We start from the raw sequence: 26,503 nt of genomic DNA, 5'->3' as shown, positions 1-26,503 counted from the left end.
TAACATGCTATTTACAGGCAATAGAAACAAGTCTTATTACATATCTGGATTTGGGTATCTCTGGCTAGTTATCAAAGAACTCTTTTTGTTCCAGGTAATAGCAAACATGCTTTTTTGGATGCTACAGGTCAAGCAAGATAATAACATGCATCTCTGTACAGATGGGTAGATCAAATGGTTCAAATAAACACTAAACGAAAGCATGACCAAGGCACAAGACATTCAGTTCATTTATACAATACAGGTGCAAGGGTTAGGAAGTGTCATCTTGGGAGACCAACAATGTTTTCTTCATTCAGTACGAGAACAAAGTTCCTGGACACCTTATAAGAGTCTTGTGCCACAGCACTGCCATAAGGCCCATGTAGCTATAAGACACCTCAACCCAACAAGCAAAACAACATGCCCACTATGCAAATGTCCTAAAGCATTGGTGGTGCACCATGGAAAACACAATTCTTACTTATGAAAAAATGCACCAGGATAAAGCTCTTGAGAAACGACTCCCGCTTTAATAACTTTAAAAGCAGTTAAAAACAAACGTTTTTCGTCTTACAAAATAGTAAAACTTCTTCAGAAGAGTATTATTACATGCACCAAAATCAGCCTTTAAATAAACTCTCATTTGAATTAACGATAAATGTTCTATTATGTGCTTGTTAAAATTGAGAAGTTTAGATAGATAAGTAGTGTGTATATAAATTTATTATAAATATTTACAGTAAATAAAATAGCAGGCATTTGTTAAAAGGTTTTAATTCACATATAATTATTTTATTATAATACAAGAGAATTACAGTAGATTAGGTGAGATGTTATGTCATTTTAAAATTATGATAACCTTTAGCAAATCAATATAGTATAATAGTAAATTCATGTTTGTGCTTGATGTAAAAGAATAGGCTTAAAATACAAAACACATACTTGCTTCTTAATATATTTATAATAGGTTTTAGTGTAGGTAGTATAATACATTTATTCATTTAATGATGTTTTATTGATTGTATTTAATTGGGTAGCATTTTAGTGGTTTTGATGTAATTTGAATCCATCTGTTTGTATATTTTGTAATATTGTAATAGTAGAATTTAGTTTTGGGATAAATAGCGATATTAGGTTTTTAGAGGTTACGTCACAGATAGAGGCGTTTCTTTCTTTGGTGCCAAATTCAAATGAGAGTTTATTTAAAGGCTGATTTTGGTGCATGTAATAATACTCTTCTGAAGAAGTTTTACTATTTTGTAAGACGAAAAACGTTTTTTAACTGCGTTTAAAGTTATTAAAGCGGGAGTCGTTTCTCAAAAGCTTTATCCTGGTGCATTTTTTCGCAAGTTGGTTCGAGTTTTTTGAGTTTGCACAAAGTTGTTTTAGCACCATGGCGAATAGTTCGTTTGATACAACCCCAGAAATTATGACAGAGGACACGAGAGACCACACGAATGAAGGAGATCAGATGGGCAAGCTTACAATGCTTTTGGAACTTTTGTCGCAGATGATGGATTCTATGAGCGTTAGTTTGGAGAATATGTCACTCTTACAACAAGACCAACATCAGCGTATCACTACCTTACAAAATAAGATATCTGCAGTCCCTGAAGTAGCTATCGCATCGAACCGAAGGGTTGATTCTAATGAACTGTGCTTAGGGCAGTTGAATCCTACAAATATAGAGTGACAAGTACAACAAACACGGATGCAAGCAGGTACTTTTATCATTAACAATGCCGAACAACAGATAAATGGCATTACTAATGCAGCACATCAATTTAGACCTGGTAGATTTGATTTTAATATCATGGCTGGAGAAAATAGTACTAACAGTATTGTCGCATCTCAAAGAGATGCGAGCGATATTAATATTAACAATGCTAACAATACTGATGTTTCTAACATCGGAGCACAGTCTGATCAAATTTTTTTGAGTGAATCATCGCAGATACCGAATTTAAAAGACTGGCTTATAGCACCTGTGGGTTTGTTTACTTCTAACCAAGGAGGCATTGAGCAAATTGATACTCAAAATAACAATATAGGTTTGTCTAATCTGCTCGATGAATTTGATGCAAACATGCTGAAATATAAAAAATTATCTTTGGAAATTGAATATTTCCAACAATGTTTGCAAACAGAAATAGTTCCGAAAGGTCTTCGAAGTTGGCGTTATCCCACAGGTTTGATTGCAGGGTCACAGTTTCATAAGGACTTACTAAATTTATTTGACCAGCAAGGTTTTCTTTTAATGCAGACTATGATCAAACATTATTCTATCTTTATGAAAGACTTGGAGGACATAATAGAGAAATTAGATTCAACCATTAAGCAACATAAGGATTTTATAAGATATAAATATGATTATATACGAAGTTTTCAAAGTATAGAACAACACATAGAAAAAATGAGGAAAACAAAGATTAAAAAACTGGAGAGGGATAGGGCACAATATGAAAAGGGGCATAGCATACCCAATGCCACCATCCACACATGTCTGGCGAAATAAACATCTAGACACCTTAGACGATTTTACAGAACATAATAGTGGAAATGTATCAAATAATAACAATAATAATGTGAATATGTCCAACTTGCATGTACCTGTTGAGCAACAGCAAAACCAACAACAACAACAGGTCAGTAATGACACAGAGCAAAATCAAGTGAGGAGAAGTGAACGTTTGAAAAGTAGTAACAATAATAATAATCCAAGAGAGAGGACATCTAATGATTCTTCACTAAATAAGAGTAAAAATCAGTGTTTTCGGAGATACCCACAGAAGAACCGATAGAACAACAAGAAAAGAACCTAGAACAACAGGAGATGATACATGCCAATATAGAACAGAATGGACCTGTTATTATTAAAAACATTAAGAATGATTTTGTTGTTTATAATTTTTCTTCTTTTCAGGTAACAGAGACTTTGGTGAACACACTTGCTAAGGGTTTGACTTTTGTGCCATCCAAAAGAATGAATATAGCTGAGACAATTTGTGATCTCAAACTGTTTGTGAGGAAACTTAATTTGAAACAACTATTTGGTGTTCAACAAGAAAATTTCAGTAAAGAATTTAGAATAGCAAGTTGTTACAATCCACCCTTGCATAGTGCTCTGGCTATTTTTGAAAAAAATATGTGAATTAGATTTGAGGAAGTTAAGTCAAAATAATGTAAAATTTAGTGATAATTTAAGAATTTAGTGATAATTTAAGTAAAGAAGAAAGAGATAATTTAAATTATATGTTACAAGCTAATATTAGAATAATGAGTCCAGATAAAGGTGGAGGTTTAGTTTTAATGGATGTCCCAGATTGCATGGAACAGATTAGAGATATATTGGCAACTGAAGTTTATCAAATGGCATCTATTAATGAATATAATAAAGCAAATCAGTTTATTAAAAAGCTTTATAAATGAATTGTTTATAGATGCAAGAATAGATATTCATACATTTAATTTCTTGTTAATGCCAATGCCTAGAGTTCCATGTATTTTTGGAGTGCCAAAAATCCATAAGGATTTATACAAACCCCCATTTAGACCCATCGTAGATGGGAGAAATTCCTCAACATATGCATGTGCTAAATTTATAGATTCAATATTAAAGAAATATGTAGCAGAAGAGAATTGGATCATTAAGGATTCTTGGTCTTTTTTACAAAGATTGAATAATTTTGAATATAATGATGACTTTAATTTTCTAACCATAGATGTTAGAGAATTATAAGATGTTAGAGAATTATACACTAGCATCCCCATAATGAAGGAATCGAATGGGTAGGGGAAAGAATGCGTCAAAAACGTGCATTAGTTTCTGAAATTTCTTTAGTTCAAGAAATTTTAGATATTATATTATCATGTAATTTCATCTTTTTTGATAAACATTATTATTTGCAAAAGAAAGGTGTAGCGATGGGATCACCATGTGGTTCAAGTTATGTAAACATGGTGATGTCATATTGGGAGAACACATAGGTGTTCCCCAATGCTTTATTTCACGATGTAGTGAAAATGTATGTGAGATTTATTGATGACATTTTTGTGACAACTGAAGGAACAGAGCAAACAGCAGAAAACTTGGTTGCTATGTTTAACCAAACAACAGAATTTTTGAGTTTTACACATACATATGATAGTTCGTCTGTGTCTTATTTGGATATTAAATTGACAAAAAATAGACAATTAAAACAATATGAGGCTTCCATATTTAGGAAACCTACATACTCAAACAAATTTTTGCATTTTGCTAGTGCTCATCCACATCATCAGAAGTGGTCAGTCCTTAAGGGACTATTTGTTCGAGCAGCAAAAATGATAACCACAGGAAAAGAGTTTGAGAAAGAATGTAGTAATTTAAAGATCATGTTTCTTAATAGAGCATATCCATCTAACCTCAGACCAAATAATGTATGAGGTAATAAGAAAGCAAAATAACGGAACATACACATCCATTCTTAGTGATGTAAATAGGAGGGGGGTAGTTCATGCAAGTGAAGTCAATATCGAAATGATTAATAGGGAAAAATTGGGCCAACAAAATAACAATTTTAATCTAGTCTGTATTACGAATTTTAGTTCCGATGCAGAACATATAAGAAAGATCATAAAGAAGAATTGGTCTTTATTGTATTATGACATTACTTTAAAATCTACATTTAATTTCAAACCTAAAATGGTTTGGAGAAGGACAAATATAGTTTTAAACAGCTTTTTCAGAAACAACAAAAAGATATTTTAGTAAAGAACCCAGGGATGATGCAATGTGGTTCCTGCTCATTTTGTTATTTAATGGATACAGGCTATAGGATTAACATTAATGAGTATAAAATATACCTAAAAGGAAGGTACAATTGTAATTCAAAAGGAGTAGTCTACACAGCAACATGCCAGGGATGCCCATCATTTTATGTGGGTAAAACTGACCGACGACTAAGGGATAGAGTCTCGGAGCATGTTAGATGTATTAACCAAAGAAAAGATGAAAACGCTTTGGCTAGGCATATAAACATGTTCCCCGATCATAGATTTAAATTTAAAGTAGTACAACAAGTACCCATGGATATAAGAGGGTGACCCTCTTATATCCACGGGTACTTGTTGTACCCGTGGATATAAGAGGGGGACCCTTTCGTTTACTTTTAGAAAAGTCAGAACTCTTATGGCAAATAAGATTAGATTAAACGCATATGTTTTTCCAGGTATTTACGATAAATGTTCTATTATGTGCTTGTTAAATTGAGAAGTTTAGATAGATAAGTAGTGTGTATATAAATTTATTATAAATATTTACAGTAAATAAAATAGTAGGCATTTGTTAAAAGGTTTTAATTCACATATAATTATTTTATTATAATACAAGAGAATTACAGTAGATTAGGTGAGATGTTATGTCATTTTAAAATTATGATAACCTTTAGCAAATCAATACAGTATAATAGTAAATTCATGTTTGTGCTTGATGTAAAAGAATAGGTTTAAAATACAAAACACATACTTGCTTCTTAATATATTTATAATAGGTTTTAGTGTAGGTAGTATAATGCATTTATTCATTTAATGATGTTTTATTGATTGTATTTAATTGGGTAGCATTTTAGTGGTTTTGATGTAATTTGAATCCATCTGTTTGTATATTTTGTAATATTGTAATATTGTAATATAATAATAAAATAGAGTAGAATTTAGTTTTGGGATAAATAGCGATATTAGGTTTTTAGAGGTTGTCACAGATAGAGGCGTTTCTTTTTTGGCGCCAAATTCAAATGAGAGTTTAATTTAAAGGCTGATTTTGGTGCATGCAATAATACTCTTCTGAAGAAGTTTTACTATTTTAAAAGACGAAAAACGTTTGTTTTTAACTGCGTTTAAAGTTATTAAAGTGGGAGTCATTTCTCAAGAGCTTTATCCTGGTGCATTTTTTCGCAAGTTGGTTCGAGTTTTTTGAGTTTGCACAATTCTTACTTATAACCGAGGACAGTTTGTGAGGTAAGGGCAGGGGAAACAGAATTTTCACAAAAGGAAGGTATATGAAAGAATTTATTAATAAAATAAACATGCTTTTTTCTTAATTGGGATAAACTAAAATGAGGATTAACTGCACTGTTACACAAACAGATAAAGTTGAAATACAGGTCTCTCAGAATGTCTGAAGAAAAATGTGACAATCTTGCCATGGAGGTAACAAACATGTCTTCTCTGGGAGTGACTAAATGGTCCTACAGAAAATGAAATAGAGACACTGTGCTGGTTCCCACACCAATTCATTTTGTAATGAAATTAGGGAGCTGAACTCTTTTTTTTAGTTTGATGTCCACCCCATGCCGCAAGTACATGAAATGGCTGAGAAGCTGGATTCTGTAATATATCTCTCAAACCTGTACCAGGACAAAGGAGCTGATCTCTTTTTCCAAATAGCGCAAATTTATCAAGTATCAATTTTGGGGCCCCTGCTACATTCCAGTAGCAGATAAGCAAGCTCATAGGGCACTATAGCCTTTATACACCAGTATATCCAAGCGAGGCACTCATCTACTCTCTCAGGACAGGACAACTCATCTCCCTCTGGAGAGGACTCCTTCTAACACAGCACATAAATTTTCAAAATTGTGTCAAATATTAATGCTTACAAGGAACAGAGATGAAAATGTATTCCTACTTCAGGAAACACATTGTAACCTAGCACAATATTAATATGCTAAAACCAAATATGTTTGGATTGGAGAGACTGTTAGTAACTGCGGATTAGAGAAATTGGTGGGTGTTGTGATTATCATTAACAAGTATCTATGTTCTATACAAAAAATTAATATGCTAAAACCAAATACGTTTGGATTGGAGAGACTGTTAGTAACTGTGGATTAGAGAAATTGGTGGGTGTTGTGATTATCATTAACAAGTATCTATGTTCTATAGAAAAAAGACTTGTGTATTAGGAGGACAGTTGTTTTGAGTATCACTCTCTTTAGGACCTATTAAAATTACAGCGAGAACTATTTATGCTTCTTTTGAGGAGTATATTTTGTTTTTAGATGATCTTTCAAACCGACTACAACATTTAGAAAATATTTCTGTTGTTTTAGGTGGAGTCTGGAACACAGTTCTGAATCCAGGGTTAGAGAGAGCTTAAGCCATAATCCTATCATAAGAAATATGGGCTTTACTTTAGGAGTCTTTGTCCAAAGAAAATGTATTATATGGCTGGAGATTAGTTTGCCCTTTTTTGAAAAAGGTTTACATACATTTCAAACTTAACAAAATGAGATTTTTTTACGTCACAGAATATATATTTAATAATGAAATTTACAGAACCAGATTTTTTTGTTCACACCATTGTTTATTGTCTATAACTATTACAAAGCAATCAGTTTTAACACATTTATTTAAAAAGAAAATATAATGTCTAACTGGTTTGAGTCACAATCACATATTAATCATGCAAGAGAACAGATTAGCAATTATTGGAAGGAAAACACGACTGCCGTTTTATCAATAAATACTAAATGAACTGCTTTTAATGCGGTTAAATATTCAGCTATTGAATCATATAATGTAGACTATCAAAAGGAGGGAAAATCTCTAATTAAGGATCTGGAACACCAAATAATGAATTTGAATAAATTATAATCAATCAATTATGATTAAGTATTTTCCAATTTGTAAAACCAAGAAACACAAAGCAGTGGTACAATACTAACTAGAACCATACAAAAATACTGAAGTATCGTTATTAGCTGGTGAAAATGGACTGCCACTGGAATTAAAAAATGTTTTAGTGCTTTCATCTACAAACAAAGTGAACTTAAAACCTTCAACCTATTTATAATCTATCCTGTTAAACAATTAAGTAATTAAAAATATAATTAATCTTGCAATCAACCGTAACAGATTTATTAAAGCACGACGTCCAAAAATGCATTTATCTCATAATGTTATCTATTACAAGTTATTTTGAATACATACATTCATTTTATTATCTGAGACCTATATTTCAAAACTGGTAAAAATGAAATGTGGTCATTAATCCCTGGTGTCTTAGATGCATTTAATTTCAATTGCCACTTAAGTCTCCTTTTCTTCAAGCAAAATTTTCCAATTTGGAAAGACAAACTTCAGAAATGAAGTGAAGACTGACCTTTATTTAAATAAGTCACACAAATTTCAAGAGATCTATTTATATCAAGATAATGTTAGTAAATTTTGTCAAACCATTGCAGAAATAAAAAAATGATTTGTAACTTGAAGCTTCAGACAGAACTACAGTTAGTCACAAAGAAATAGAAGAAATAATGAATAGTTACTATACAGAAATATATAATCAAAATGGTCTGCAAGTGCTCATGGTTCAAGGGATTGGATTAGAAAAAAACACATAAATTAACTTTTGGAATATTAGATCCCAAAATTACTTTGGAAGACATTATTAATCTAAAAAAAGACCAAAGTCCTAGGTCCAGATGGCCATACAGTGGAATCCTATCAAACATTTGCAGATGAATTAGCCCCTTATTTGTATAAAATCAAAAGTTTAATGACCATCTCCAACTGGGAAAAGCCCAGAGCTATGGCCACAGCAGAAATGGAACTCAACAAAAAAACAACGAGAAAGATGGACTAAAACCTGAACATTTAGGCCTACTTCACTGTTAAATATGGGATTATACAATTATAGCAAATACTATTTATTTATTTATTATTATTTATTTGCAGTTGGTTTACCAGGATAGTCCATTGGGCCAAAGTGAACCCGTTTTCAATGGAGTCCTGGGGAGAAAAGCTCCATAAAAATCAAGGTTACAATATGATGTAGATTATAAGATTACATGAGTTATAAAATAGAGCAGCCCAAAGACTATTAACATTACTATATGTCATAGATTGAAAATATACAACAGGAATTAGACATAGGGAGAAAAGCTCCATGAACAAATCAAGGTTACTATATGGTGTAGATTATAAGCTTACATGTGTTATAAAATAGAGGGACCATAAACTATTAACATTACTATATGTCATAGATTGTAATATTTGTCCTTGTCTAAATTTTTCAAACAGTCTAGGTTAGTGATGAATGAACAGATAATACAGAATATTATGGGAATAATTAGTAGACATATACAGGATCGATAATACATGTGGTAAACTTGCAGAGAGAGATGTGGGTAAGAATTACATAAATTTAGAAATTGATTTACAAGAGTATATTAAAAGGAAGAATGCTACTGAAGGGAAGAGGAGATGAAAGTTTGCAGAGTAAGTTATGTAGGGTGGCAGCAGGAGCATTCCCATTGGGTTACTAGATGTGAGTGGAGAGTTTTTTTGAAGATAGAGTAGCTAGGGGTAGTACGAATGGATGGTGGTAGGGAGTTCCAGAGTCGTGCTAGACTAAAGGATAGGAGGTGTTTGCCTGGGGATGAGCTGGTTTGTATACTTCTAGAAGATTTTGGTTGTTAGACCTTGGCACTCTGTCAGGTAGGTTCATTTTAAATGCAGAGGAAAGGGAGGGACAGAGTGAGGGGTTGAGAATGAGCTTATGTGCTAGAGTGAGCTGGGTATAGATAAGCTGATTGGGTAGCTCTAGCCATTTTAGTTTGTGAAGAGAGGAACAGTGGTGAGTGGAAGACTTATGGCTAGTGGTGAACTTGGCGATTTTGTTGTAGCAACAAGACAGTTGAGTTTTCAGAGAGGACTGTAGATTATTTAGGAGTGGGGCACCATAGAGGAGGGAGGGGATGAGAAAAGATGTAGAGAGGGTGAGTTTAGTGGTGGGTGTAAGATAATGATTTTGTCGATAAACATGCCTAGTTTTGGATGGGGTTTTTTGATATTTAGTTGTATGTGGGAGTTAAATTTAAGCTGATTGTCAATTTGGATGCCAAGTAGCTTGGTATCCAATACCAGTTCCAGGGTTGTTTTGTTTTGACTAGTAATACAAAATGTGTTTTTGTTGAAAGGGGTGACTTTAGAGGGAGTAAATAGCACTCAATGCTTCTAAAACCAAATTAATGGTAAGTGATTTTTTCCATCCATTGTTCAGTGGAAGAAAAAGCATCTTGAGTTAGCTTTTGAAGTGTGGGGATAGAAGTGGCTGAGCAAATAATGGTAGAGTCGTCTGCATATTGGATGATATTAGAGAAAGGGATAGAGTTGCGGAAGTCATTAATAAATATATTAAAGAGAAGGGGACCCAATATGGAACCTTGAGGAACTCCAGTTGGGGTATTAAGGAATGAGGAGGTTGCCTTTTTCCATTTTACTGCTTGATATCTGTTGGATAAGTAGCTAGAGAACCAGTTCAGAGAGGAAGGAGATAGGTTAAGCTTAGAGAGTTTAGATAGAAGAAGGTTGTGGGAGATAGTGTCGAAGGCCTTGGAGAGATCCAGAGATCCAGAAAAAGGGAAGAAACAGTATGACCTGAGTCTCGGGCTTTGTTTACAGTTTCCAGGAAGGAGAGGAGGGCTGTCATAGTACTGTGGCCTGGTCTGAAACCATGTTGTGTGGGAGTTAGTAGGTGGTTATCAATGAGATATGGTAGGAGTTGTAATTGGATGCACTTTTCAAGGAGTTTAGAGATGGGAGACAGGATAGCGATGGGCCGGAAATTAGTCATGTTGTTGTTGTTGCCTCCTTTATGCAGGGGTGTGATAAAGGCTTTTTTCCAAATTAGGGGTACTATGCTTTCTTGGATGGACCGGTTTATTAAAATACTAATGGGGTAGGTAATTGCTTCGGCAGCTATGCTCAGGAATTGTGGAGGAATATTATCAGGAGCATTTGAACCAGGTTTCAGTTTTAGAAGGAGTTTTTTTATGGTAGATGTGGGTATGGATTTTAAAGAGAAAGATGGGGAGTGGGAAGTGGAGGTATCTAGGGGTAGGGGTGATGAGGAGGGAGGGAGAGTGGAGTAAGAGGAGGAGGGTGTAGAGTTGGAGGATGGGAGAAGGGGTGCACTAGTGGTTAATGGTGGAGGGTAAGTAGACAAGGGTGGGGGTAAATGGGAAAGAGTAGTAGTGTTAGAGAAGGAAGAGGTTAATTTGGATATAGAGTCAATAAAAAAACAGTTAAATTGAGTAGCCAAGTCTGTATCGGAAGCATTCGGGTCTGGGGTGGGGGTGTCTGGTTTACTGGGATGTAGGAGAGTGGAGATGCCTTTCCAGAATTTCTGAGGGTTTGTTTTATTGTTGTTTTGGAGTGAGGAGAAGTAGTTTTGTCGGTCAGTGATGATGAGCTTTTTTACTTTATTTCGAAGTGTTTTATATTCATTATGGATGAGGGGGGTCCTATTTTTTTGGTATTGAGTCCAGAGTTTGTCTCTGTGTCGCATTGTAGCAAGTGTATTTTTGGTACGCCAAGGAGCAGTTTTGGTCTTTATTCTTTTTGTTCTTAGGGGAGCGTGGTGGTCTAGGAGGTGTAAGAAGGTTGTGCTGAAATGGGCAACTGCATTATCTAGAGGAAGTGTTTTTAGGCTGTTCCAATTTATTGCTTTTAGAGAGTTAGAAAAAGCTGTTGGGTCAAAGTTTTTGTGGTTATGTGTGGTAATAAAGTTATGAGTACGATGAAGGGGTAAGGGTAGTTGGTGTATAAAGGTGGGTAAGTGGTCACTAAGAGGATTGGGGTGAGTAGAGCCTAGGAAAGCAAGGGAAGATCGAGAACCTATCGGTGGAGTGAGGTTTGCAGACAGGTAAGTACAGGGAACAAGGATATAGTCGGATAGTGTATATAGAAGGAAAGGGGAATGAAGTAGGGGGAAATTTAATAATGGAAGTAGTGTAGCATTTATTATGTTTTACATCCTATGCAGTTTGGACTTTATCCAAGTAAAAGTATGGCAGAATTAAACAAAATGTTAAAGTTTTTTTTTGCATATACTAAATCTAACAAACTGATGTGGTTAAATTTAATGCCTCATAGGCTTTTGATTATTTGAACAGGAAATATACCTGGGAGATGCTAAATTATTAAAGAAATTGAGATTTCATAGTAAGTGTTACACAATTTATATACACAACCGGAAGCTAACATAAGAATAAATGTTCAAATGTTACAGAAAATGTCATTAACAACTGGGTAAGGCAAAGTTGCCCATTATCTACAACACATTTTGTACTGCTAATAAATCCTTTATTACATCAACTACAAGATATAATTGAGCAATCCATGATAAAGTCTGAAGAATATATAAAATGCTGGCATATGCAGATGATTTGTAACTTATAACATCAGAATACAATTTGCAGACATATATAATGAATATAATAGAAAAAACATGAGATGCACAGGACAGAGTTTGTAATACAACTTCAAGTACTTTAATTGCAAATATTTACGAGGAGGCGTTTCAACTCCTTGAAAGTGTTTCAAATCTATCTGTTAAGCACAATATTATAGATAGGAAGAAGCAAATTAAGATAGTTTATAATCTGCAATGGGCAATTAATCCAAATAGTTTATGTCTAGGGAAGACAAAGTGGGAATCATAGTTTATGTCTAGGGAAGACAAAGTGGGAATCATACCTTTTAAAAGTATGGGAAGATGAGACCTGGATAAAATCTGAATGATATTTGTACTTAGAAATAGAGCTATTTGGTATAAAATATTTTATGGTATTAATTATTCATTGAATAGACTATTTTAATGCATGCTCTTAATTCATCTACTGGTTTACACTTTTTTGATTTCATTGTTGGTGGAAATGTCCTCATATAAGTAAATATTGGCAAAGGGTACATTGATTAATCAGAGTACTAATTAAATAGGAAATTCTCTTTTTAAAGGAAATATTCTTATTGGATATAGTAGAATGATTTATTCCAAAAATTAGACTAAAAATTATGATGGTTTCAATGGTAAACAAAAACATTGATTTTGAGAATTTTCAATGCATCACTGTTTCCTGTACTTCCAGAACATGAGTGATGCAATTTGTATAATAAATATATACATCACCATCCAAAAGATTTTCAGAATTAATTATGCGTTAATCTTTTTAGGGTGTGTTTTTATCCGTTATTTTCCTGTCATCCTATTGTGTTATTTACACTCTATATTGTGTTTTTTTATAATACAAGACGACTGAAGATGTGGTAATAAATAAAAGGAGAACCATGTAGCTACCTCTATGCTTCTAATGTCCTCCCCTTTTCCTTTTCAATATGCCATCAAAGAAAACAAGGCCTTCACAGAATGTCTCCTGATACTGCCTGGAACTGATTTACCATGGTGGGTATAACAAAAGGCAAGAGATTGTTACTAGGCTAAAAACCCATTGAGGGGCCTTTCTAAGCCTAGCCAAATTTTCCCAAAAGAATAATGATGTCCTGTATCCAAACAGGACATTGAGTGCCAGGCATTTATAAGCTACCTCTGTCCATAAGGGACATGGGTGCCAGATCCTGTATAAAACTTCCTACTCCCCAACTACTGGTCTAGGTTGCACTTAAACTGGGTAATAGATGAACTCAGCTTCACATGGATGGGAAGCCTGTTCCATAGGAGGAGCACAAAATTCTGGTCCTAGACCTTGTATTTATGGTACTATTTGACTTACGAATATGCAGGAGAGTCATAAGTGTGGGGTTTGTGGATGCCTTGTAAGCCAGGCACAGACCACCCCTCAGCAATCTATAGAAGAACACTACACTTGCTGATGCCAACCATCTAGAAATAGTCTATTTTGACATGGGTTTTCCTTTCTTAGTCCCAACATAAGAAATAATTATCTTATCAGATTTTCTAAAAGACTTAGTTCATTCAAGACAGTGTCTGGGGTATCTATGCACATCCAGAGTACACTAAATCCTTTCTCCCTGATTCTGACAGTCAGGATAGTAATCTAGGAGACTGGTGGCCTCATTCAAAATGAACTTAAACAACCATGGGAATGGGATTTGTTTGTAAAGACACCATATCTCTGCAGAAGACTAGATGGGAGTTACTCACCATAACAGCTTGTAACTCAGAAACTCTTCTTATAGATATAATGGCAATGAGAACAACAGTTTTCCATGTAATGAATCTGAAATCTGCTTGATGTGCAGGTTCACATGGAAATTTGGTTTAGCTTTTCTTAAAGTTATGACCCCAGGAAGGAGCAACATGTTTGTGTGGTGGTCTCAAGTACAGAACTCCTTTCAGAAACTACTGAAACAAAGCAGAGAATCCCTTGGCAGATATAATGAAATGGCTACAAGATATACATTGATAGAGGAGCATGAAAGACCTGAAGCTAGTAACTTACACAAATATTTTGAGCACCAGTGGTACATAACTCCAGACAGGGCATGGATTATTAGCCAAGCACCAACTAGAAAATTTATTACACTTGCCAATATAATATTTTCTAGTAGCAGGTTTTCTTACCTCCTTTACTACCTGATGCATGTCCTTTGAAAAGAGGTGTGTAAAAAGTATTAGAATTAAATCATCCAGGCAGTTAGATGATGTTTGAGACTGGAATGTATCAAACTTCCTCTGTCTTATGTGAGTAAGTCCAGTTTGTGAGGAAGTTTGTGGTAACTGCTTTTGGCCCTTGGTCAGTCTAGGAAAAAAGAGGGGAACCAATGTTGCCTGGGTCAAAATGGGGTTATAACTACTTTTATAGGTTCATAGGTTGGTACTAGGCTATCGGCCCTAGGGCCTATACAAGCCTAGTCATAGCAATTCCCTGGATATTTCTTCCCACAATATTTACTTCCCTGGACCCCTGTCTAGCAGGGCAACTGACATGATCCCTGGGGTGAATTTCCTATCTCCCATCCAATCATCAAGGCTCCTTTTGAAGAGGGCCAAGGAACCGCTCTGCTTGACATATATGGGCAGTCTATTCCAGAGTATGGGGAGTCTCTGGGTCAGGAACCTATCCCTCCAGCATGTTTTGTTCATTGTGATGACAAGGTTTAGATCCCTGGAGCATGTGGCTCTGAGGGATTGGGATTTCTTTAAGTGGAGCATGTCCAACAGCTCAGGGTTTGACATGGCTTTTTGACATGGCTTTATATGTTAAGCAGAGATCACCTCTGAGTAGACGATATGCCACAGAGAATAGCTGGAGTTTTTTTAGACAGTCAGCATATGGCATCTGCTTTCGGCCTAAGATTCTTTTAGTGAGGTATTTCTGCAGCCTTTCCAGCTGTTGCAGAGGTCTTGTGAGGTACATACCAAACAAGGCGTTATACTCTACAATTTTTGCAGAGACTTTCTGAATTTTCAGAATTACCCTGGATATCAGTGAAAATGGGGAGCAGAACCTGCTTAGTTGTCTGCTTTGAAAGAAGGCAAGCAGATCTACTCAAAGCTTTCTCTACAACTGGATTAATTCCTGGAAGACCCAGTCATTCAGTTTTCATTTGTGATGGTCTGTCCTGGTCCTGCTCAGCCTACCACAATGTTTTGCTCTGACAAATGTAAGATGCTCGAGTGCTGAAATTTAAGTTCCCAAGTGATCACAGCAAGCCTGCACACAGTTACAAACTTGTGTCCCCTTGCTTGTTGATGTACCACATCACTGTGGTGTTCTCTATAATCACCTAAAGAGATCCTGGAGATAAAGATGAAGAGATTTTAAGGCATGAATCACAGCCAAGATCTCTTTTATACTGATGTACTTTGTCTATCTGGAAAATACCATGGGCCTTGCACATTTACCCACGTTGAAATTGCCCCCAAGCAAAATTTGAGGTGTCTGTATTTACAGATTGATTTGGAGATTGAAGAGAAAAGAGAAGAAGATCTGAACTTTCTTATATTCATAATCTCCACTAGAACAGTTCCTTTTTAAAAAGGCCAAGACTGATGTCTGTAAATCCACAGACTGTTTCTCATGTGTAACCTAGCAAGAGGGATAGGAATTACAGATGCCATAAACCCCAGAATACTGAGAAATTCTCTAGCTGAAATCAGAGCCTGAGTTGAGAAGCCCAGGATGGGGTCCAGGTAAAAATCCACATTTTTATTCATCAAAAATGTCTTTCACTGTAGAGTGCCTATAAGACATCCTAGAAAGGCAATCATACGTGTTGAACTCAAGGAGGATTTCTGAAAGTTTACTGGGCAGAAGGTGAAACCCATGCTAAGGACTCTTGAAATCTGGGAGAAGACTCTCAAAGATAATTAAGTCATCTATATAAGGGTAAATGTGAGTGTCATTCAGTATGTAATGAAATACAACTAGACCTAGACACTTTGTGGACCCACACACAGAAAACCTGACATCTCCTGAAGCCTTTGGCTATGGAAATGTGATGGTATGCAAGTTTTAGTTCCAATGTTACCATTAAACTTCAGTCGGAAATGTGAGGTAACAGACTCCGAATGGTCATTATCTTGAATTCTGGGACTTTCATACACAGATTTACTACAAACATAGCATCCATGCCAGCAAAGCAAGTCCTGATATGCAGGAAATAATTAATAGTTAAAAATGAAAATAAAAATCAAGTTAAGCACTTTTGTCTCACATTGTTCATCAAGATTTCATCAGAGCCTCTTGTTACAATATAGCACTTCCTCTTATAAAACAATGAGTTACAAGCCTTAAATGTCAAAAAAGCAGTTAATATAATAAAATACATTACTTACACATAAAATACATTTTGGCCTATGAAGACTTCCGATAGTTCACATTCTCTGGAGAAGCAACCAGAAGAATATTGTATTTCATCAACAGCTATGCATGTGTGTGTGTGTGTGTGTGTGTGTGTGGGGGGGTCAGTTACTAATAAATGTACATCTTTAATAACATTTATAGAAAAGCTCTGAGCTGACTTTAGTCAAAAAGCATACATTTAATCACTATGGAACAAATATCCTGCAGAAATCACAGTTGCTTGATTTTGCAAAAGGGGCTCTCATCGTAGCACAGAGAAACTATCCACTTGCTATCACTACAAAAAAGACAACACTCAGTTTCCGAACAAGTATCTAGCAACTGGCACTACTGCCATGTTTTACCAGAAAATGAAAACTATGAGGGACAGGGCAAAAATGTTAGCCAAAGTCAAGAACATTCTGCAAAACGGAAATGAGAAGCAAAACTATGCCCTTCGCCCAAGCCTGCACACACACACACACACACACACACACACACACACACACACACACACACACACACGCACTGATGTCTAGGGACAGTGCTGGTTCATAGTGCTGAGATGTCTCAAACCAGAAAGACTCTGTTACTGCAGCACTATAGTAAGTCAAATTAAGTAGCAGGGAACATGTAGAAGTTACACAGATCTATATATAGTACATGTGGATGGTTAGACACCACTGCATAGCCCAAGTTAAGGAGTATAGCAGTTCTGTAGCCTTTTCATACAAGTGTGAGCTGAAAGTTGATTAGAAAAAGAGTATTTTTATAATAGAAATAATACTTCGAAAAGAGACAGAGAGAGAGACATCAGATCCAGCATAGGATTTTATGTCTAATTTTGTTATGCAATTTTTTTCTGTATTGCTTCCGTACTGGTTTGTAATATGGTACAAAAGCAGAATGGAAACAAACATGCAATGAACCAAGTAGTCTACTAGTTTTGAATTACTGGTATGTTGACATTTTTGACACGTGAATGGGGAAAGGCGAAGGAACTTGTGGAGATGATGTATTCTGGGGACACACCACAGTTTGAAATGGAAGGCAAAATCAGCAGAAGTATTAATGAGACAATAGCAAAAGCTTTAAAGCAAGGCCACATTTTCACAAAAGCACTTCCAACATCAATTAATACTGTAGCAGTCCATTTTGAAACATTTCTGTAGTGAGATGTATATTACATACACTGCCCTATTTGCCAACAAAAGTAAAAATTAAAAAAAAAAAAAAAAAGTGAATGGGAGATGTAGATATGAAAAAGGGGAAAGACACAGAGTGGCATACAATTAAATGCAATCAGTATACTTCTGCTATAGTTTCAGTTTGATAGAAGCATAAAGTTGTCCTGTAATAAAAAACAAACAATCTCAAATAATGCCAGTAAAGGTATATATTCTACATCAACTGTAGATACAAGGCAAAAGCAAGCTATAACAGCCTTCTAAAGTAATGCACTTAAGCATGGAAATCACAGCACAATAAGGTATGATGTTTCCTACTTTCATTGTAAGAACCGAAATTTTGAGTCACAACATTACCAAAAAAAAAAACGAAACTAAAGAATATCAAATGTCTATAATCACGGTTTTCCTTTAAAGTTATTTTTGGAAGGGGGACAAGCCCTTCTACATCCCTCAATGTGGGGTACTGCACCCCTACACCCCAACACTTATATGTACTAATACTGAGATCACCATACCTCAGAGAAAAGGAAGTACACCAAGACACAGCTGTCTGTATATGCAAGCCCCCATTTTCACACAGTCTTGCTATTGCAGGACACACATAAGTCTTGAAATTTAAAACTGTTATCAAATTAATAATATTGCTGTAAATAAAATTAGTTACTCATGTCGATAAATGTACAATAGCATAGCATTACAGAAACTATAACTTATTAACACAATAATCAAGCTTTCTCAACATCACTTTCGATTTAACTAAAATACCTCACTAATCTCATGATGAGAAGCTAAACCAAAAAGACAGACAGACTTTCCTTTTTGAATTGCTGCATCTCATAAAAAGTCTATCTACCTTTGTCTTGTCTGATGTCTCATAGTTACCCTAACCTTCGTTTTCAAGGTTAGGGATCAACGGACATACTGAATCAGCATTATTATGCAATTATGATTCTCTTCTCATCCTCCAGACTCTAATAACTGGTGTGGAGGTTCGCCAGACAACTATTAAAACAAAATTGCAATCTACACCAAATAAAGTACAATACATGATTGTTCTTAGGGTGACTGATTGTAGCCTGCAGGTCTATCCTTATATATAGGCCCAGCCGTTTAGGGCACCGAGTTTCCAGGGGAACTCTTTCTGCATTTATTAATTTTTTTTTAGAGCAATTAAATAAGTTATTCCTTTACACTAAAAATAAATAAAACAAGACATCCCTGTTAAAACAAAACACACCTGCAAAGTGACAGGCTGTCCAAGGGTGGAGGTGCTTGCGCCACACTGCCACTTCAGAAAATTGTTGTGAGGTCATGAAGCAGAGACCTCACAGAAAGTTCACGTATAGGCATAAAGGAGTGCTATGTTTTCTTATTTTAGTCAGGAGGTTCTGCATTAACACGATGCAGTTTGGCTGTACTGACTAACTGTATTCTGCATTTTACCAGAAAATCAAATGTTGGATAGACAGGTCCAAAATATGAGACAAAATCAGGCACATGCTGCAGAAATGTGGACAGTTAAGAGGAATGGCATGACGTGAAGAAGACAGAAGCTGTGGTGAGGTAAGCAGTTTTTTCCTACAATGATGCTTGAAGTAATCAACCAGATATTTTCCACAAAGCTGAAAATAATTTTCTGAAAAATAAGAAGTATGAAGTTGTAATGCCTGGTATTACTAACTGCAATCCTCATGGCTATAACTGCACTAAGTTGGGGCTGGGGTTAGCTGTTTGAATGTAACAATCTCCTGTCACTTGCACAGTTTAAGCAGTCACTATCTGGCTTTGCAGGACTAGCGTGCATTTGTGAGAATAAGACGGAGTACTTAAACAGATACTTTATGTACACATACAGAGTTGGTATAACAGCTGGGGCTGTCTGTACAGGAAAATGAGTTGATGCCTACTGCTGTTTGCTTATTATTCTGGTTTTGCAGGACTAATGTGATTTGTGTAAAGCAACTTGGAATATTTTAATGTGTGCCAACTGTTTGGAACAGGGGAGAAGCATTACATGGCCATCCTCTTATCATAATCTGATATATGAATTGTACACAGAAGTAGCTATAACTTCCTGGTGGAGGTTGTCTGGATGAAACTAAATGAACCTCTTGTCACTTGCTACATTTCAAATGTCAACTCTAAAAAAGGAATAAAATCCATGACAGGATACTCAAACCTTTAGAGCTTCTGGGGTGCTGTTGGCCCCCAAACACCAATACTCTAGAAAAGGATTGTGAAATAGGCTTAGCAGTGGCCTCGGTCTTGAACCACAACTAGTCTAAAACCAGTCCTGCTCACAGGTGTATACAGAAGGTTGTTGTAGCTTTTGTGGGGAGGAGGGGAAGACGTCATTATTTTTTTTTTAATTTCCTTCTAAGCCTCAGAGGTTACCGTCTGGTGTTGAGCTGGGGGCAGTATGTACATCATTTCTTTAACTTTCCTCACAAACTTCAAGGGGGGGGGTACACAGAGGGTTACTAAGCTTGTACAGGAACAGTGGACTATCTAAAAGTAACTAACTGGAAACATAACTGAAATTATTATTTATTTTCATTTTTCCTGCAAACATCTGATGCATATACACATAGCCGTCTACTGAAAAAGAGTAAAGAAGCATTCTTTTTACAAATGTCGGACAGCAAATATGTTATTTTATTTCAGTTTTATCCAAGTCTGCATCAGAGGAGCACAGGAGGTATCTATCTTTTCCTGTTGGGGTAAGAAGGCATGCTGTATATCCGTATGACAGCAGCAACTTAAAATATATGGCTGTGGCAGCTTGTCCCTTACTTTCATTACAATTAAGTGACAACCTATTTTAAGGTGTGGTATGGAGGCAAGTACTATTTCCATGTATGATTTATAGGTATCATCAGAAGAATGTCTTCTCTGTCTATTGTGCATGAATATTTGGTCAACATTGAGCATTAAACCTTAGATACAGCTAACTTCTTACATCACTGGCTCAAAATGTTAGAGAAAAGCTCTTAAATGCACCTCAGACAATCTATAACCCCATGGCTTTGGTTGCCTAGTGGTCTCTAGCCCCCAGCTTAATTTATAGTTATTACACTGTAATCCAGGTCAGTTAGGGTGTGTTGAAAGGATTCAGGAAAGACTGAATTTCTTCCGTTCCGTTAATCATAATTTTTCATCAGGCCATCACTGCATGAAAAGGTTGTTTAAAAAATGTAACATGCACTCGGGACACCTAGAACCCCCATGGCGATACCCCCAGACCCCAGCGCAATGCAGTTACTTCCACCACAGTTCTTGCAGAGTAGTTTGAGTCAGTTAAAGTCTGCTGAAATGACTTAAGAAAGATCAAAGTTGAACAGCAAGACTGAATTTCTTCCCTTAACCATTATTTTGGTTCAGGCCATCACTGGATGTAAAGGTTGTTTAAAAAATGAAACTGTCAAATACACCTTACAGCATCTAAAACCCACGTGGCTTCTGGGGGCCTTGAGGGAACCAGACCACTGCTTAAGAAAGTTCTTCATTCCACAATTTTCAGAGTGCAGTATTGCCTACTTAAAATTAATTGAACAAAAGAATAAATGGAAGAAAGCATTGAAGAGTAAGACAAAGTGTGAAAAAAAGTAACTTGGATGGTGTGGGTAGGCCAAGATGGAGGGGCAGTGGGGAGTGCTGCCATGGAGGCCTTTTGCCTAGGGTGCCAACTGACCTAACGATGGCCCTATTAACATGCATATGTATCCCCAACAATAAAGAAGAAAAGATACTTTTATCATTTCATTCCAAGTGGCACGTGTGCACGCTTTCACCTTCTGTCTCAGTTTTGTCAGGTGTTAACAGTATTCCTAAGTAAAGCATAGTATACCTCTTAATTGTCTAGATTTTCAGAGAACGTCCAGAATTTTGCCTTAGTTTTGGTCTGTTCATCATAAAATTTGTGGTTCTCTGGATTTTTGTGGCAAATCATTGAGGGCTGAATTCACTATATAGACTGGCATTCACATTTTAGACTTTATATCCTTTTGAAAATGCATTGTAACAAAACTTTTTATTCTAGCAACTGTCCAAGCTTCTAAGACCAATATTTAAAATGTGTTCCTATTTTGGTGGCTTTGCCCCTTTGCCCCCCCCCCTATTATTTTTGGCTTTCTCCAGCTTTTTTGTGCCAACAGGTTGAGAGCTATGAATCATAGCCCTTGTCCCAAAAGAATAAGCACTTGGCAAGTTATTCCTTTAAGAATCCGCACTGCACATATGTCTATAAAACTGTATTGTCTTTTCATACGCCCTAAACAATCTAATTCTTATTAAAATCTGAAACTCTATAAAAAATCACTCTCAGCCATTACAATAGACTTTCTGCAGTGACAAAACAGAACTGAACTGGAACCCACAAGACGACAGTTAAATGAACTTTTGGAAGAATGAAGTTATTTGTGGACGTCTGCTGACATATCGGAGATCTTGGTATTTTCTGAAACTGCAGATTTGATTTCATCACACATCTACTTGAACTTGAGTATCTCTAAGAAGCATGTACTTCTTGATTCAGTAATTCCTCAGAGCAAGGTTTTACATAGGCATTCTTCCGATTTGCTCTAGGGTTACCACCTGTCCCACTTTGAGAGGGACAGTCCCTCTTTGGGCAGTTGTGTCCTGACAAAAAAATTAAAAAATGGCAAATGTCCTAAGATTTTAGGACAAAATTATTTCCTATATTTTATGTAATAGTTGCATAAAACAGTTATTCTGCATTTAAAATACATAAATGTTATAAGAAACAGAATAAGCAACTAAAATGCTACAAGAATAAGCTTTTATTTAGGGAAAAAAGTTAAGTTCTATCCTTTGTGCTGACCGTGGGTATGTGTCGGCCTGTAAAATCTGATGTTTGTTCCGAAAATGTCCCACTTTGGCCATTTGAAAAGGTGGCAACCCTAATTTACTCACGTAGAGTTGCTGCATTTCTCGACAGCACAAGTTGTGCAGCACTACTTAGTTTCATTATAAGAAACGAAACTAATCACCAGCAAAGTTTTTGTGACTTGTTGTTACACTGGATCGCTTGATAGTCGCTGCTCAAATACGAATTGTTTACGGAAGCTGTTTTACATTTAACTTCCCCGATACTTCTCTTACTCCGATACAGCGGTGCCGGAGTCAACAACATTTGAGCGTGGAGTGTACCTACCTACCTACCTACTCCCCCCCCCCCCAACACACACACACACACACAGACAAAAACACAGGTGAGGGGACCACACTTACAAAAAATGCTTTAATTGTATTAAGGTGACTTTATTAAGGTGAGCCTAGTTCAAACGCAGTGCAGTTTTAATTTTAAATTAATTGTTGTCAAATTTGCTGATTTGACTTGTTCGGGCTATTTATTTAGCACAAGACCCTGACTGGTACGTGCAAGTCCCGTGCAACATTTTGTCCCAGTTAACCTCCCCCAAACTGTCCCAAATTTGGACTGTTATTTACAAATAAAGACAACCAGATAGCACTGAATGGGTTCGTTTACCTACAGCTGTCAGCACAATAGAAAGCAAAAAATGAATGATGTTAAACCATGAGCAGCAGCCACACTCCCCTCAACCACCGTCCCTTTCTCACCCGTACTGTCCTTCAGCACCACTCCAGCCAACTTGTTTAGAAGGAATGACTTTCCACTCCGATATCTGCCCACTACAGCCACAACGCTTACTGGGGTGTTAAGGAGCGACAGCTGTCGCACTGCCTCATCGCAGACCTTTAGACCCATGTCTGCCTCGCTGACCACCAGCGGCAGCGGAGCCGTCCACAGCGGCACAGCACTCATTGATCCAGAAGGACCCGGTATCTCGCAGCAGAAAAACAAAATATAACTTTCAACTGCTCCTGCCAGAACTGCTACCGGCGTGCCAGACTAGCTATTAATCAGAAGCATGCGCACAAGTCTTGCGCTTTTAACTTCCTAACAACCGTTGCTCGTTCGTCCTCTTCCTGCCATAACTTTGTCTGCTCAGGGTAGGGTTGCCACCTTTTCAAATGCCCAAAGTGGGACATTTTTGATACAAACGTCAGATTTTGCAGGCCGAAACATACCCACAGCCAGTACAAAGGACAGAACCTCACTTTTTTTTGCCTAAATAAAAGCGTATTCTTGTAGCATTTTAGTTGCTTATTCTGTTTCTTATAACATTTAGGTGTTTCAGATACAGAATAACGGTTTTATGCAACTATTACATAAAATATAGGAAATAATTTTGACCTAAAATCTCAGGACATCTGCCATTTTTACAATTTCTTTGCAGGACACAACTGCCCAAAGAGGGACTGCCCATCGCAAAGTGGGACAGGTGGTAACCCTAGTTCAGGGTTGCTGAAGCGTGTTTTGAAGACAAAGGTTGTCATATGTGTATCTTCTTCTTTTGGCTTTTCCCGGTTAGGGGTCGCCACAGTGGATCACCTGTCCGCTCATGACTGGCAGTAGAGTTTTACAGTGTCTAGTTGCCAGCCCGACGCCCAACCTTCCACAGGCACTCACGCCTCGGGCCAATTTAGAGTATCCAATCCAGCTCATTGTAATCACTTTTCTTTTTCTCTTATAGCATAACTGGACTTGTTATTTACAACTCAGTGGTTTCACCAGTAGCCCTACTATGTCAGGAAACCATCAGCACCTGCAGAAAATAACCTGATGTAATGTGGTCCTATCTCGCCACATTCTTAACTGACGGGTTCGAAGCCGAGAATCGGCTCCGACTCGACCGCTATTTACTAGCTCGAAGTCTCTGATTGGCTGGGCTAGCCCTAGTATCCCAAGATGCACCACACCCAAACCCCCAGATCTCATTTGCCGCTCGTAGTGTACAGACGTGGTCTCGAGCATGGCTGTGGCTAAGTACCTTATTTAAACTGTTTTTTTAGCTTATTTTTCTAAACTTTCTGTCAAAAGCTGTTCTTACAGCTACGTTGAGTGTATCCTGTGTTTTGCGACTAGTTCGGATAATTTTTTTTTAGTTTTTGTGGATTCCTTGTGTTTGGCGGGCTAGGCCCGTTTAATTTAGAGAAACTTAGCCTTTTCTGTGTCTGTTACATCTGTAGGGACCATTTAAGTTAGAGCCCCTTCCTTCAATTAGCTTAGTTTAAGTTATTTTGTGGCATCCTTGTGTTTGACGGGCTAGGCCCGTTTAAGTTAGAGGGCCTTAGCCCTCTCCTGTGTCTGTCAACTCTGTTGGGACTTTTAAGTTAGAGTCCTTTTCTCCTGCCTTCCTTATCTTGTGTGTGGTTTATTGTGTATTACCATGTCAGGCAAAGATCAGAAGGAGCATAAGCCTTCTGGTTTTAAAAAGTGCGCCAAATGTTCTTATAAGATGTCTTTAACAGATGGCCATGCCATCTGTGTGTATTGTTTGGGTGCCATTCATTTGCAAGAATCTTGTAGTGTTTGTCACTCCTTTAGTTCTAGAGTCTTGCAAGAGAGGAAAAATAAATTGATTCTCAGGGGCCTTTTCAAACCTGCCTTTGAAGAAGCTTTGGAGTCTGCCTCCCCTAGTGGGAAATCTAAATCTAAACAAAATGAAAGAAGCCAGCAACTGTGGGCTGTAAAAACTAATTTATTTAGTTAAACATTCGAAAAGCTTCAATTGAAAATAACAGACCGGTTTTGGCTTGGATTTTACCTAGCCTTCATCAGTGTGAATTCACAATGAGCAATTGAAGACATATATATTTTAGAATTAATTAAACACAAAAAATGATTGGTGAGCTCATAAATATGTATATAGACATTCATAAATATTCATTAAGTCCAGGCTGAAAAAGTGAACCCAGTTTAACTATCCATTTTTTCTCTTTTTATATTGAGTTTATTATGCCATCCTGATTTGTGTGTTCTATCACCTATTATTTTATCAATGACAGTAAAGTGAAATTTGGCTGTGCTGTGTTTTAGAGTATGTTTATATAGTGCATTACTGGCTCTTTTGCATTTGATGTCACTTAAATGTTCAGAAATCCTTAGCCTAAAAGGTCTGGAAGTTTGCCCAATGTAAAAAGCATGACAATTACAAGAAGCCATATAAATAATCCAATTGGTGTTACAATTAGCAAAAAACTTAATATTGTATACATTGCTGCTATTATTATTGGAAAATTGTTTTGTTCTTAGTACATGTTTACAATTACTGCAATGGCCACATGGCATACAGCCTATGAGCTTATCACCCAATATTGTGGTCTGGGCCATCTGTAGTTGTTTAGATTCTGAATAATGCTTATAGTGATTGAAAAAGGCCCTTAAATTCTTCCCTTTCCTGAAAGAAAATAAACATGAATGAGGTATGTAATTGGACAAAGCAGAATCTGCTGTAAGAATATTCCAATGACGTTTTATGATGTCAATAAATTTGTTAGTATTCCTCCCATAAGTAGTGGTGAGTCGTAAAGTACTATGTTTGTGTGAGAGTTTATTTTTATTTTTAGCTTGGTTTTTGTATCTTAAAAGTTCATCTCTGGGCAGGTATGATGCAGAATTCCTGGCAGTGGTGACATAACCCGTGCTATAACCTCTTGCCCTAAATCTATTAGTCAGATCATGACTAAAAGTTTCAAAAGTTTTGTCTTCTGAACAAATACGTCTCATTATGTCTAAATCTAAACCAAAAAAGAGATCTCCAGCTCCGTCTAGTTCCTCGGAGCCATCAGAGAAGATATTGAAGACAGCTCCACCTTCCTCGGCTCCATTGGCTTTGGAGCCTAGGGAAGGAA

The 26,503-nt window shown here is 36.5% G+C and overlaps 1 protein-coding gene across 1 annotated transcript in view; it reads right to left on the bottom strand.

The window, feature by feature from the left end:
* Nucleotides 1–23,663, bottom strand: part of LOC122812165 (guanylate-binding protein 1-like) — a 789,313-nt gene extending 765,650 nt beyond the window's left edge. Inside the window, exon 1 of the mRNA XM_044084488.1 lies at nt 23,366–23,663. Coding sequence (XP_043940423.1) covers nt 23,366–23,570 — 205 coding nt within the window. The 5' untranslated portion in view covers nt 23,571–23,663. The remainder of the gene's footprint in view (nt 1–23,365) is intronic.
* Between the last annotated feature and the right edge of the window lie 2,840 nt (nt 23,664–26,503).

Source organism: Protopterus annectens, chromosome 9.part0, assembly GCF_019279795.1.
Source record: "Protopterus annectens isolate FY-2018-M chromosome 9.part0, PAN1.0, whole genome shotgun sequence".
Lineage (NCBI taxonomy): Eukaryota > Metazoa > Chordata > Ceratodontiformes > Protopteridae > Protopterus > Protopterus annectens.
This window is presented reverse-complemented; position numbering and strand designations above follow the sequence as displayed.